At 36.5% G+C, this 15,160-nt stretch overlaps 1 protein-coding gene across 1 annotated transcript in view; it reads right to left on the reverse strand.

Annotated features, from left to right (window-relative positions):
- NRAP (nebulin related anchoring protein) overlaps positions 1–14,558 on the reverse strand; it is a 53,152-nt gene extending 38,594 nt beyond the window's left edge. Inside the window, exons 1-11 of the mRNA XM_074875323.1 lie at positions 14,317–14,558; positions 13,956–14,050; positions 13,169–13,256; positions 10,014–10,118; positions 9,368–9,472; positions 8,612–8,719; positions 7,665–7,769; positions 7,010–7,117; positions 5,365–5,469; positions 2,550–2,654; positions 538–654 (exon numbers count right to left, since the gene is read on the reverse strand). Coding sequence (XP_074731424.1) covers positions 538–654; positions 2,550–2,654; positions 5,365–5,469; positions 7,010–7,117; positions 7,665–7,769; positions 8,612–8,719; positions 9,368–9,472; positions 10,014–10,118; positions 13,169–13,256; positions 13,956–14,050; positions 14,317–14,388 — 1,113 coding nt within the window. The 5' untranslated portion in view covers positions 14,389–14,558. The remainder of the gene's footprint in view (positions 1–537; positions 655–2,549; positions 2,655–5,364; positions 5,470–7,009; positions 7,118–7,664; positions 7,770–8,611; positions 8,720–9,367; positions 9,473–10,013; positions 10,119–13,168; positions 13,257–13,955; positions 14,051–14,316) is intronic.
- Positions 14,559–15,160: the final 602 nt, after the last annotated feature.

Raw genomic sequence — 15,160 nt, forward strand, 5'->3', positions numbered from 1 at the left:
AATTCAGAATCTACTGAGAATTCCCTAGCAATCTTCACTTGCCAAGCAGAAGAAGAATGCATTATCAGTAACTCAGTCTTTCACAGGATGGAAGAAAACAGAAACCTGCATTAACAGAATGGTACAAATTTTGGCTCTGTTGGTATTATTTTTTAATTGTCAGTAGAACCTTCTTTGAAACACTCTAATGTACACACCCAAGTCATCTTAAAGTATTTATGATTATAACTTCACAGCACATTAAGAACACAATTGGGTTTTTTAGGTTTCTATTCTTCATGTGGCCAGAATTAGAATTGCTCTTCCAGGGTTAATTTCCCATACTTTCATACAGATCATTGGAAGTGCCAGGTAATAGCACCTGAAGATCTGTTCTTGCACCTTTCTCTCCAGTTACTGTGCTATACACAGATCATTTATATTACATATGGGGCAACAATAACAACAGCTGTTTATACTTGTAGCCCTTACCCACCAGACACAAATGTTTGTATGAGCTGCTCTCAAACTTTTTAACAGATCAATTCAAGCCCTTACCTCACTGACAAGCTTGTTAACACTTTGGGCTTGTTTAAGGACTAAGTTGTCTTCAGCCGTTAGGGAGTGAAAGTGAGCTGCACCTTTCATCTTGGAAAGATCTTTCTTGTATTTTATCTGAAAAGAAGTAGGGAAAATTATAAAATAGATGTCTACCATTTTCACCATTTCTATTTAGACTGGCTTCATGAGTTGGGATAAGATTTTTCCTATTCTTGCTTTGCTAAGCAGATAGAATTTGCTAAGTTGAAACACTGCAAATTGTTACTTCCTGAAATAAACCACATGTAAAATCACAGCCCTAACAACCCCTGTCAAGTCACTTCACTGGACAGCACTTTTTAAAATCCATTTTTTACATAGATTGAACAGCACTGGTTGTTTTCATAGCTTGAAGAGATAACTAGCAAGTGCTTGGCTAGTGACTCGTTGGAGCCTGTGTGCTCTTCTATTACTGAAGTTAATTCTCAGTACTTCAATTTTAGACTTCTAGTCAGGGAATTACAGATAGTCATCAAGTGCTCTGTGAAGTTTTCCTTTTGTAGAAACCAGCTTTTAAAAAAAGCTGTATCTTTTTGCACTTACAATGTTTTTAAGGGAATTATATTTCTCCACCAAATCGAGATTGAAATAAAAGATCTGTTAATTTAATTTAGACATCAGGTTATTGACTTAAATTGGGCTGGGATGTGTGAAGAGAGATAATACTAATATTGGCTTTTTGTCAAACTTTATCCAGCAAAAACCCTGTTGGGAATATATTTCAGTATTTCTTGCATACAAGGAGATGCTTATGTTCTTCATCTTATATTACTGCTTCAAAACTCAGATTCATAATGTAAAAAATAACAAATTATTTTAAATGTGCTGAAGTGCAAAGTGTTTGGGCTTTTTATTTTCCAAGTCTGCACTCAGTTTCTCAGGCTTTAAAGATATGAAGCAGCTTGAGCAACACCCTAGTGTGCAAATGTTACTGCCATGAACCAATCTGTCTCCATGCTCCAGGTTTTACAAATTAATAAGGAAACTACCAATCATTAGAATTTTGCAAACCTGTGAGACTGACGTCTTTATCTGGAAAGGTTAAATATTTCATGTTTAAACAGGGGATCAGTGAGTTTGTCATCAGAATAGGGACTGGACACAGAAGGTTTCAGGGTTTTTATATTCTCTCAGTCGTAACAGGTAACAGAATACGACTGATCCTTTCACTCTAATTTACTGCTAGTGTTTAGTCCAGGCTAGTACAAGCTGAAAGATTCAACCATCTGTTAGCTCCCCAGAAAACAGACTGAGCCCAGTAGCTCAGATTGCCCCATGGGGGACAGGTGTCCACACTACAAAGGTTGTCACTTGCAGGAACCCTTCACAGCAGCCACAGGGTAGTGACCTACAGACTGACCCATTTTTTGTCACTACTAGAAACAGTCTCCTCAGATAGGACTAAGGCCTCTTTAATCAACGGGCCACATGCAAGAATCACACATCACCAGCTCTTTTGCCAATTCTTTAGCTTACCCCCAAAACTAAAAATCCCGAGCCTAGAAATAAGCTCAGTCTCGTGAAGTGACAGTGTCATACTCCGTAGTTCCTTTTGCTCCATATGAGTTGCTTTGTGCTAGAGGCATGATACATCAAAATATCAAAACTAGTTCAGCTCATTCATCCTCTATTTATTCACTACTGGGAATACCACTGTAGTCCACAGGATGATTAAGGCAGTTGAAGGTTTCATTAATAATACAGGTGCAGATTTGCCAGGAGGGTTAACCTAACAGTAGGGATCCCCATTAGTTGCTACATCCACCTCCTCCCTCATGCGAGTTGGAGCTGTGCCCCCTTCTATTAATGGATATTATTAATCCCCTGAGCCATCCAGTTCCCAGCAATGCAGTGAAAAGTCGTTGTTTACTTCTCAAGAGGAATTTTAGCATTCTCCTCCCAGGCACAGCTCTGACAAACTGCTGGTTTTAATTGTTTATGAATTGTATTGATTCAGGTTTCATACTTACATCACTTGCCAATTCATTTGCTTTCTTGGCATTTTGATAAGCTGGAGTGATCATAGCAGGAAAGCTTCCTTTCCCTCTGCGTTCTTCATACTCATCCATATAATCCTGAAGAAAATTCAGTGTTTACTCATCATACATCAGCAGGTGGGGCCATGGGTGATTTCACAAAGCCCCATATTCCTTGTTAGTAGGAAAGTTTATTGCTTAATTTTATTCTTTTTATGAAAAAGAGAATAAAATGACCAACTGTAAGAATAAAATCACCCATTAAATTAACTGTGCCTATAAAATTACTTGTGTTTCATTGCAAGAGAAATTCAGGTAGCAATTAGCTGTGGTCAAGATAGGATTCAATTATACAATGATATACATCCTTCTAATCTCACCTCAGTTCTTACAGAGATGATATCTGCTAGCCCCTCTCTTTGTCAATATATGTTTCCCTGGAAAACTATAAAAATATCTAATGGTTTGAGCAGCCAGGAGATTTGCTTAAACTTTCCAAGTTTAGCATGGGGTCAGCCTTCCTCTATGATGTGACAGAAGTTTCTTGATCTCTCCATATCCATTTCTCACATCATAACTGCCCAAAAATAATATGTCTCTAGTGAAGTGATATATTTTGAAGAGGGATTTATTAATAAAGCAGAAATATAGAGATATTAAAGTGGTAAATTCCTTAGGGAACAAATCACAAGATTCCATTTGCTTGATTTAAAAAAACAATTGTTGCAGAATTAATACTCTTAAATCTATCTATAGATAAGTTAATGTGTAAATGTTTGACAATTTGAAAAGCCTTTTGACAAAATACACTTTCTTAAAATGGTGTTACACAATGACCATCCCAAAACTTTCTATGGCAAGATCTGGGAGGATATGGTAAGTATACAAACAAGCAAGATGCAGTGTAATGTGTCTTCTCCATAACATTTTGTAAGTCCTTTGTAGTAAAGAGCCAGTTTAAGTGAAAAAATAATGTGTGGCGTGTCAAGAATGTCATGGAGAGCACAGATAGAAAGGACTATAAATACTTGGGGTATCTCTTTTGTGTCTTCTCAATGCAAAACAATCCCTTGTCAGTCATTCTGTGCACCATCAATGTCACATGATGATATAGGTCATATCATTCATGTCATAAGTTTGTGAACAATATAATGTAACCATAGTTATTGCATCTAAATTATTCTATAAACAGGCACAGAAAATAAAAAATATCCTTGACTAATCGGCTGAGTTTTTTAAAATGCCATTCATAAGTGAATTCTTCAGATGAACTTGCCATTTTCTTTTTCTTCTTCCTCAAATACATTTTTACATAATTTTTAATACTGCTCATATTGCAAAACAGTATTTTCAAAGTTCCAGATAATTAATTTTAGCCACTTCTAAGATTTTTAAGCATGAACAAAACAGGTGTTCAGCACACAGGAATTTTACAGTAAGATTCCTTAAATTGTCTCAATTTATATATATACATGTATGATGTACCCTCATGATCTTGACAGAAATCTAATCCCTTTACCCATGTTAAGTCATGCTTCACTCAGAAAGATCCATTAATTTCAGTGGCTCTATTTTATTTGAATAAAAATATCAGAATCCAATCTATGAAGATTAAAACTTAAACTAAATTTGAAGTCTGTGACTGAAGTTTCAAAGATACTTTCAAAGAAAAGAAAATTTAAATTAATTCTAAAGTATCTAAAGCATTCCAATGCTTGAAAATGTAATTAGCACTTTTTCAAATTCATTTTATTTGTTTATTCTTACTAAAACTTGTAGTAGTTCAAAAGACAGAAATTAATTGAAGGCTTCAATGCTACACATTCTAAACTCATATTCTTCAAGGATGATTTGCTTTTCACACATTACAAGATGTAGGTTTGGACAGAAGTGAAGAAATGTAAAACTCCCAAATGTCTTAGGACAATGTATTCCCTGTTCCTTCATTTCTCCAAAGTATATGGGTCTCATGAGGAGCTAGGATGAAAAACCAAAGACTAACCATACAGTTTTGTTTAAACAAAACCACTATTCAATTCCTTTCAAATGCCCTTTAGCTGTATTCAGTTCTATTTAGCTGTACTATTTCCCTAACTTAATTGGAATACCACTTTGGATGTATTTTGGGAGACCACAAAAGTAATTGTATTCCCTTAAAAATGAAATAAAAGCAAAAGGAAAGCCAAAGACTGAAACAGAACTAAAACCTATTTGGTTCCACAAATGCAGAACTACAACTTCTCAAGCTTACTATACCACTCTTGTAGAAGAGCTGAAATCTAAGAGATTGTGTATGATCTTCAGTGCCACTTGCACATATTTAGAGATGTAAAGCTTCAAAGATTCCCAAAAATACTGGCAGAGAAAAGATGCTTAACTATTTACTAACTTTCTACCATTTCACAGCCCTTTCACTTTCTCTCCTAACTGAATTTACATTTTCTTTCTCATGGAATGGGAAAGTTTCCACAAGTAAACATATTTCAGTGTGATATGTAACAACACCCCAATAGAAATGTATAGTGCATGCCTGTACACAGATAAAATTTGCCAAGGTAAGTCTTACCTTTCAGAATGATCATGCAGTGACAGTGCATGCACCTTGTAGTCGCATCTTGTAAGTGCCAAGGTCAAATATATTACACAATCAGAGCATGGTGCTATTGCACACCACCTTTTCCTTTGAGACCTTGCTTTCTCAGACAGAAAAGCAAAGGGAAAATAGGCCTCATTGCAGTTTCTAAAGTCTTAAGCAATCAGTCACAGTAATGATCCACATCAGCATGGGTATCTCTCAAATGTTGCATACCTGGACATATTGATTTACATTTTCTCTTGCAAAAGTAACATCTGTTCCAGCTGTATAGCTGGCTTTTCCCTTGATCTCGTTTTCATATCTTTGATGATACTTTACCTAACAGAAAAAAAGAAAAGTAAAAGAATCATTCAGATTAATTTAGTCTGGTGAACAGTTGTTGCATAATAAATAATAATCAATGACATGCACATGTTGACAATAAAGGATTGTCAGAATTCTTATTGCCACCAATCTACAGAAGTCAAATCTACCACTTGAAGATATAAAAACAAAAATAGTGGTGTACTTTTAAATAATGCACTAGGAACATGGGACTTGCCATTTCAACCCAGACCATTAGGTTCAGTGTGTTCAGTACCACCTGCTTGTCAGTGGCTGATCCCTGATGTTCCAGCAGGTTAAAAAACCAGAACTGATTGTAACGTAAATTCATGGTTACCACAGTGCACTTCTTTTACAACAGGGTCATCTGAATGCTATCAATAAATGGGCTTGTTTATGAAAGATGCTGTTCTACCCAATGATCAAGGGAATTTTAGGCAATCAACCTTCAAGTTTAGACCCAGATTTGCACTACCTTTGCTGAAGTCAAAATAATGCCTGTAACCTGATGCTGCCCTTTAATCACATGTGTGTTTGCTGACACAAATAAAGGGTTTTCCACAGATCAAAGGCAAACAAAACCATTTAAATGTTTTAGAGACACTTGCTTGTGCCTTCAAAATTACAGATCTCTTCTTATTTTCCCCAATGACTCTTAATAATGTTTTAAATTCACTTCCATTGAGTTAGTACAATATGTTATCTTCAACAAAAAGATCTTTCTTTTCAGTATCCAATGACAAAACACAATTAACTCTACATTTTGAAGTAATACTGATGTCCTTTTACAATGTTTTTTAAAGAATACAGGGGTGTTATGGTTTTGTTATGTTTAGAGAAAAAGAAAGCCAACATCAGTACACCAAGGAGTTTAAAAAAAGCCCACAACAGTAAGGAGAGAAAAATGAGTGGAATAGAAAGCTACATTTTATAAATCTACACCTATGTTAAATGTATGCGTGTGTTTGTGTGTGTGTATATACTTTATATATATAATTGCTATTCAAGAAGCTAGTTTCTTGCATTCATAAAGGCCTCATCCTGCAACAGCACAAAAGAAGGAATAGGAGAATGAACTGTAAGGTTCCCCTGGGAGCATGGAAAGTCGTGGCAAAGCAGAGCTCTGCAAACACAGCCCTCCCTTGATACAAGGTCACCCAGAAATATTGTGGCTGTATAAATTAGAGCCACACTTCAGCCCCTCTACCTCATACCAAGTTGGACAGAATGAAATCAAAGACCTCCATCTGACTTATTATTGTCTTCCTTCTCGGTTGTATGCAACAGGAGGCTGGGTAAATTTTGCCCACAAAAATCCAGAGTTGATTCACAAATAAAATGCCTAATTTTATCTTTGTGCATAAAACTCAACTTTGTCCCTGCAAAAAACAATCACTTGAAAATCTGCGTATGAAGTGCACTGCTAGCATTCCTCCACAATGCTCATGGAATTTCTGCCAGTAAACATTTTAAGCCAAAAACTGTGTGACAATTTATTTTCTTTTCAAAAAGAGACTTTGCTTTGGACACTTACATCACTGGCTAATTCATTAGCTCTCTTGGCTATTTCATAAGCTGGAGTGATCATAGCAGGAAAGCTGCCTTTCCCTTTCCGTTCTTCAAAGTCTTCTGTGTATTTCAACTATAAAAATCCAAGACAGTTCAGGAGCAATTAGATCAAATGTATCTTGATTGCATGCATAATCAATTCTTAAAGTTCCAAAGTCAGGCATTCAATGGTTGTCATCTGCCAAAAGGAAGATGAACCATGAAGTCTGAATCTTTACAATGTAGTCTTTAACTACATGATCACATATCTTCTGCAGGACCTCTGTGTCTTATTCAGGGTATAGGATGGATCACAGTTATTTAAAGAAAATACTAAAGTTGTCTGCAAGATGCCTGCTCTATTTACATTAGAGTTTCCTTTGCATGGCACCCAGTTGCTGGGTATAGAACAGACTAGTTCTCTGCCTTCAGTTCTGACAGCCAGCTAGTCTCTAAAGTGGCCTAGAACTGAATATGGTCTTTACAACTGGAAGTATTAAATGCTTAATGGTAAAATGAGTCTGCCTTTAAAATATTAATTTTTTTACTTTTCTTTATGTTCATATTCTTAAGTGATTTATAAATCTCCTAAGAGCTACTTGCAGAGCCAAAACCAGGTCAACCTATTTCATTTCACGTACATCACTTGAAAGCTGTCCTCCAACCTTTGCATGAATTATATCTGGAGTGTCTACAACAGAGGTGAACTTCGAAATTCTCTCTTCATGTCCCCGCTTATATTCTACCTGAGGAAGAAAACATATAAAATACATGTTACAAACAATAAGCAGCAAATATGCATTTCGTATCAGAAGGCTTTAAGAGAAAATGAGCAACGGCAGTCATGACGCTCTCCCATTGTGAAGTCAACCTATCAGTATATTTAAGGCACAATTCACAAAGTGAATGTCAGAAGGAAACAGAAATGGACCCAGATAATCAAATTTTCAAATGATATTAGATTTATGTGAGCCATGCTTTTGATTAAAATATCATGAGAATAGTCATTAATGGCCCAGCTAAGATCATACTGCAATGACAATGCAGAGAGTTTGGAGAAAACAGTGAAATATTTTAAAATAATTTCTACAGGATTTATTTTTACTTGATCTTTTTCAGTTGAATTTTTATTTTTATAAATAAGCAGTTTTCTGTACATATCTTTAAAGTAGCTTGTATATGAGTTAAATTCAATATTACAGGTATTAAACTTCAAATAATAAAGAAAGCAAAAAATGTCAGATGTAAATAAATAGATTCATAAAGGCATAAAGTGAAAATAAAGGTAATAAATTAAATAAACATCTTAGAGTGATTCATAGTCTTTTTCAGGTTGTGATAAATTACAGCAAAAGTTGCTACATCTAGCAGGAAATATCTATATCGTCATTTATCCTATATGATTGTCTTCTCAAGCCAAGTGGTTTGTTAACCCTGTTTTCTGCATCGTGTTAAAGTTTTCTCACTTTGTAGAATTAACAATACAACAAATATTCATCATGGAACCTACTGTCTAAAGTGAATGGCCTAAACCCAGGATTCTCCAAATTCAGAAGTCTAACATACAATTAAAAAAACTGCGACTTACGTTACTGCTTAGTTGTGTGGCTCTCTTAGCAACCTGATAGCCTGGAGTGATCATAGCGGGAAAGCTGCCTTTGCCTCTCCGCGGCTCATATTCTTCTGTATATTGAAACTAGAAAACGAATATTTTTTGGTTTGTTATTACAGAAGAACCCACTATAGTTTAATGTGATTCCTCTTTTAATGCTTGCTTCCTAAAGGTATTTATCACTTTATTTTAAAGTAAACTAAAGAACTTATACCTTATAAGTTTGTTAGATAGAAATATTTCCTGCAAACAACAGAAAACATTCCCCATTCACATCAATTATCCACTGTTAATTGGCTACGTTGACTGAGTCACTAACCCATTGTATGGGCATAGACAATCAGTCATAATTCAGAAGTTATTTTCATCAGGCATGGAAATACAGTCAATGAAAGGTCTACTCTATAGAAATTAAGACATGTTTTCCATCATGAGTTCTGCTCTACTGAGGGAAATAGTACTGCCTGATAGATCAGGTCACCTCAGATATCATTGGTCAGTAGTTCAAGTGCTTCTCAATTACATAAATATATAAATGTATGATTTCCAGGATGGGTAATAGCACTGTTATGTGACTTTAATCACTTGGTTAAATATTGTTATTGACAGAAGTAAACATGTCAGTCTCTGCTTTTGTAACATCTTACCAAAGGTTGGCTTTTACACACAGTTAAGTCTTCAGAATATGATAAACCATGAAAATAAAGCTATTCAAAACATCAGCCCACTTACATCATTCAGAGTCTTCTGTGCCTGGGTCATCTTGACCATCTCAGGATCTGGGATGGTTCCCGAGTACCACGATTTTCCTTCCTCATAGGCAGCATAGTAAGCATTCTACAAAACAAAAATAAAATAACTACCAATCTTCACCCTTGTTTTAATACACAAACAGCTGATCTGACTGAAAAAAAAGAAGCACACACAATGCTGTGGAAGTGAAATTTACCCTCTGCAGACGTACGGCACAAGGCCTACACTCCACATACCTTCAGAATGCCAGGGCAGAACTTGTATAACAAGAACTGACATCAAAATGTCAGGATCTAGGATCCTGGAGTGAGACTCAAGTAAGTCTCCCTGGGAATCAGATCACTTGTGAACTTTCAGTGCCAGTAGAAAGCAGACACATTGAGTATAGCTGTACATGCAGCAGTCCAAACAGCTAAGCGTATAGATACACCCTTCCTCATCTTCTGATTCTTGCACCCTAAATTATAATTGAGCTATGCTGCCTTGAAAAGTTTAGCCAAATGAGAAGCAATGGCTTTTTTAGTATTGAAATGCTGTGAGTAAAACCCTAATGATCAGGACAGCCACGGCCGATCCTTGGTATCCTGCAGGCTAGTGGCTTGGTGACTTGAGGGACATTTCTTACCTGGGTGGCCAGTTGTTGGGCTTTATAGGCAGCTTCAATTTCTCTGGACCTTACATCCCATTGAAAGACTGATTTGAATTGTTCACCCTCTTCTCGATATTTTATCTAAAAAAAAAAAAAAAGACTTGCTATTAGTAGTTTGGTAGTACAGGCTAACACATCCCCCTCTTAGGAGAAGAACAAGAAGGGAGACAAACAAGGTGAACAGTCTCTTGTGATATGCAGTCTGCTTGAACTGCAGCAACAAAAGAACAACAAAAGCAGTGCAATTCCCACCACAACAAATCCACTTCAGTGCCTGCTAGTTTTGGCTCCACCTTAAACCAGTCTAAAGGAAGGCTACTTCCAAAACCACCTCTGGCCCTACCAGGCGACCCTTCTTCTTGTCTATCACACACTGACACCATCAGACAGGCGTCTATGGGGCAAATTAGATCAGGGAATTAGTAAGGAGGCTTTTGCTGTGTTAGCTTTGCCTCACTGCAAAAATCACCAATACAAGAGAAGCAGAGAAACAATATGACTGCACACAGAAGAACAAGGTAGCTGCACAGAACTAATTTTCTGCGTGGTAGCATCAATACAACTCAGTTTAAGATGATTTATTCTACTCATAATGTTCACTTGTGTCTGTGTATTAGATCTCCAAGTACTACAGATCAGCCTAGTTTTCAGTGCCAACTAATAATTTCACCCTGAAGACACATTTATATATGATATGAATGCAGAAACCAAGGGACTATGACAAGCACACCTGATCCACCAAATCTCCACAGCCCACAAGAAAATACCAAACCACCTTTTGAGAGCTTGAAAAACTCTCCATCTTTTCCTCCTTCTCCCTCTTTAGATCACCATTTACACCCTGCTTATGCACAAAAAGGCCACACAGCCTGTAGCTCTATGCCATGCAGAGACTACATAAGTACTTCCTCCATGGCACGCATTCTTGGCAAAGGAGTTTTCATGGAATAGAAGATTGCATTTAGCCCTAAGGTCAAAACTCTGCTCTCTAATCCACACGCAGCTTCTACCTAAGATTTCTGCTATTATTGGAGGTGCACATCTGTAAAGGAGCAGCATATTACACCTGAAATCTGGCATGAAGATCTGAAAGAATAATTTGGTCTTTAGATAATACTTTTGGGGAAAATAATCTATGAGGATTGAAATCCCTAAGAAATTTTAAACAAAACGTATCAATGCAGCATTAGATGAAAGAACTACTACCTGGTGGGCAATATTCTACTCTCCTGTTTCCCTGCATAGTGTCCACGACATATCATGACTGTGTAAATGTAAATGACTACTATATTTAGTCCTGGATCATCATTTTCCTACTGTTACTTTTATCATGATAGCATACAGAAATCCAATTGAAATCACAGCTCTGTTATACAACTCACTCTACAGATGCAAAAAATAACAGTCCCTGTCCTGAAGAGTGCAAAATCTAAATGGACGGAACAGAAAAATCATGGAGCATGTGTACCGTTATTCCCATTTTAGAAATTATGTTCAGAGGAACAGAGATATGATTTGTCTGCTCACATAAAAATTCTGTGCAGAGGGAGTGAGCTAAATTTTTATCTCTGCATTCAAGTCGGTGTCTCAACATAAGACTTATGAGAGAACACTGGGTTAGGACTGGAGAAATACGTTACATTTTCTGCATAAGAAATAATCTTACCTAAAAAAACCCCAACAACCTACAGTAGCAAATGAATCCTTTTCCCAAGTTAGCATTATTTTATACATTTAGCAATAAAAAACTTTTCCTGCACTCAAAATTTCTACAGAAATACTCCCTTTAAGTAAGTACTGCAGAATCAGCTTCTTTACTACCCTTAGCAATTTTCTCTCTGGAGCAGAACCTCATTATGTGATTGAAAAGGACAGAAGGTGCTTTAGGTGTAAAAAACAAGGGAAAGTGATCTTTGAGCTATAATTTGTCTGGTGTGTATATTCACATGCACTGGAAGTATCAGAGTCTCATATCACTGCCTAAAACCAGAAATAGAACCTGCAGTAATCCCAAACTCATTCCTGACCAGGTCTGTCACACACAGTTTAAAGTAAGTGTGCTAATCACTGCTGAAATAGTTACTGCCCATGATATTGCAAAAGCTGATGTATAAGAATACTGTACAAGAATGATATAGGATACAATGTCTGATAAAGGCTATTAATGACATCAACTTTGTACAGCTAATACAGAACATCAGAATGAATTTAGCATGCTATAATCTAAGAAATGCAACTTTCTTCTTTTATTTTAATGATGGCCAATCACATCAAAACACATTGGTTTGCCTACTAAATATAGTCATGCAATGAACATCATAAAAAGACATGACATTCAAGAAAATACTATTACACATAGAAGTGAAAAAGCTATCAATTATTGGTTGTTTCTGTATTTCTCATTTCATGAAATTCTTAGAAATGTAAGTTTGAAACAAATGTATCTGGGAGGAAAACAATGCAAGACAGAAAGAATGGCATTTGAAAAGAAAGAAGACTTTGAGCACCCCTAGAGGTTTTCGGGGGCACAGCAGCCTTTTAGAGGATAGATCCAGCGAAAAGGGCACGGAAAGCTAGTCCATTCTGAACGCGTTAGAGAAACATTTTCAGTAAAACCACGCAAAACTCCCTGGACTTCGTGTTTTCTCACCTCAGGTTTGCCAGAAATACTGGACAAAGTATTTATGAGAACTTTTGCCTACATCCCACTGAGACAGAATTTATTTGTTGTTTCATGCCCTTTAGAATCAGTTTCAGAAGAGATCATAAAGCAAGCAGGTCATTCTTGTTTCCAATGGCTGTGTAAACCCCCCTGACTTAGTTACTAAATTTACATAGCTCTGGGCAGTTTATGCGAACAATGCTTCCATGTAGATTATCAAATATGGCAGGAGAGAAACTGCTATCCATTTTTCTTTCTGAAAGTAGAAGCAAATTCAGATCTAACCTTTCTTTCTCATGAGTGAAAGCATTTAAAAAATTATGATTCAAACCCAGGCTGAGATCTTACTGTTCTAATAGAACACAGGAGGGTAAGTAAAGAATACATGTTTGTATTTCTAAGACAAGACACAAATATGATCTCAAAACGTAAAACAAAGCTAAATACATTTGGCCCTCAAGCTTCTTACCTCGCTTACCACTTCCGACAGTTTTTTTGCGTTCATATTTATTGGTGTCTCGAATACACTTGTGAATGCATTGTTTTTTGGATTATGCCTGAAAAAGTAAAATGTAAGAGGATATTAGGAATGTACCAGACAGCCCACCAGAAAGGTTCTCTTTGAGCACTCAAAAACACAATACCACCCTCCACCCCTCTATACATAACTTTTCCCCCCACTCACACAGACATCTCAGATTACATTCAAGTTATTATTGTATGGAGTAGGTGCCTAGAGCAAAATTAATTTTAATGATCATCATATCAATGCTGTGTTTCTAATAACAAAAGAGAATAATAGAATAAAAAACAACTGTCATCTCTCCTTTTTCTGCTGACAAATTTGACAGGAATTGATCATTATAAAATAAAAACTTCCTAGAACAAACCAACTCCAAAATCTGCATTTTATACATTTTCCTGATGATTAGCTCAACCTTGTTAACTCTTAACCACTGATTTGGAAAGCACTGAATTTTATGGTTGGGTCTATTTTCTTCCCACAATACTGAAATGGAACTTAATTTGTTATTTTTTAACACATTAGACAAATGAGGAAGCTTTATATACAGTAACAAGTTTCTCATCATTTGTGATGCATGTAAATCCAAAGATATGCATGAAGGCACTAACAATGCATAATTTCACATCACACACGGGACCAGGCTGGGTCCAAAAGGTGATCTTCTATTACATTAAAATGACTTGGCATTTTAAATCTTTGTTTTTAAAAAAAGAAAAGGAAACACACTTACGCTTGACAGTAAGGCTTTTTCTCATGACTGACAAAGTTGTTTACTGTTAACATCATCTTGCATACTTCACAGTGAAAACAGGCTTTATGCCATGTCTGGAAATACCACAAAACAGAAACCAAACAGACATGATTTGTATTTCATTATTATAGTGTTGAGTTTTAAATCTCAGTATTGATCCTTAACATTCTTTTCATGAATTTGAAGAATTCTTCTTCAAATATATGCCTATTATTAACTCATTTCAGTTCTGAACCCAGTTATGAGTAAAGAATTTTTGGAACGGAGAGATTTGCACTGTGTTAAAAGTGCCAATCTGTACATTTATTATAGTCCAAAATAATAAAGAAAGAGAACTGACCTGATCTATACAGTTAATCTTCTCAGCAGGGTAAACCCCATAGCCACATCTAGCACACGGCTGCACATTCATCTTGAAATCCACCGAGTGAAAAATATATAGGTTTATACAAAAGGTTCAAAGACTATGAAAGTGACTTTTTGGCCTGTGCAAAGCACACTCTAGACACTCCAGTCAGGGCCTTTTGCTGTGGTCAATGGCTCCCATTAAAGCTCTGAATTGAAGTCTGTTGCTCCCTTTGCTGACCTTCTGTTTCAAAGTCAGCTGCAGGCTGGCTTTTAAAGCTGCCAGTTAGTAAGAGCGGTTATTTTGGCAACTGTGTCAGTACGTAAGGGAGGGTAGCAATATCTTTCTCTAAATAGAAGAATGAACTCACAGAAACGAATCATGTCCATGTGAACGCTAAAGTCTGATCATTTAGTATTTCAGTTTTGCTGTAAAGCCAGTTGTCATAAGCCCAGGATGAAGAGAAAAGTATATACAGCAGCAGCCGCAATTTATCATAGCCTCTCCTCACCATGACATACTGCAAGTGACCTCATGGAAGACTACTCTGTGTTTAGGAACAGACTCATATCAGAAGATGGTACCACCAGAGACACAGGCCAGAGATGGGTTTGGAGCTTCCTGGCCCTTTGTTGGATCTGCAAGAGGTACACTGCCATTATCTCAGCCAAGTCATTATTTTTTTCACTTGGTGCCAGCTCAGTTTCATCTGAGCAGCAGAACAGAGCACACTCATTTCTCATGTCTTTCCATTTCATCAACCTATCACTCCATCTCCAGGTGTAAGAGGACACACAGTGAAATGGGCAGAGCCTCTTACCTCAAAGAGTTCTAAACA

The sequence above is a fragment of the Strix uralensis genome, chromosome 7 (assembly GCF_047716275.1).
Source record: "Strix uralensis isolate ZFMK-TIS-50842 chromosome 7, bStrUra1, whole genome shotgun sequence".
NCBI classification, from domain to species: domain Eukaryota; kingdom Metazoa; phylum Chordata; class Aves; order Strigiformes; family Strigidae; genus Strix; species Strix uralensis.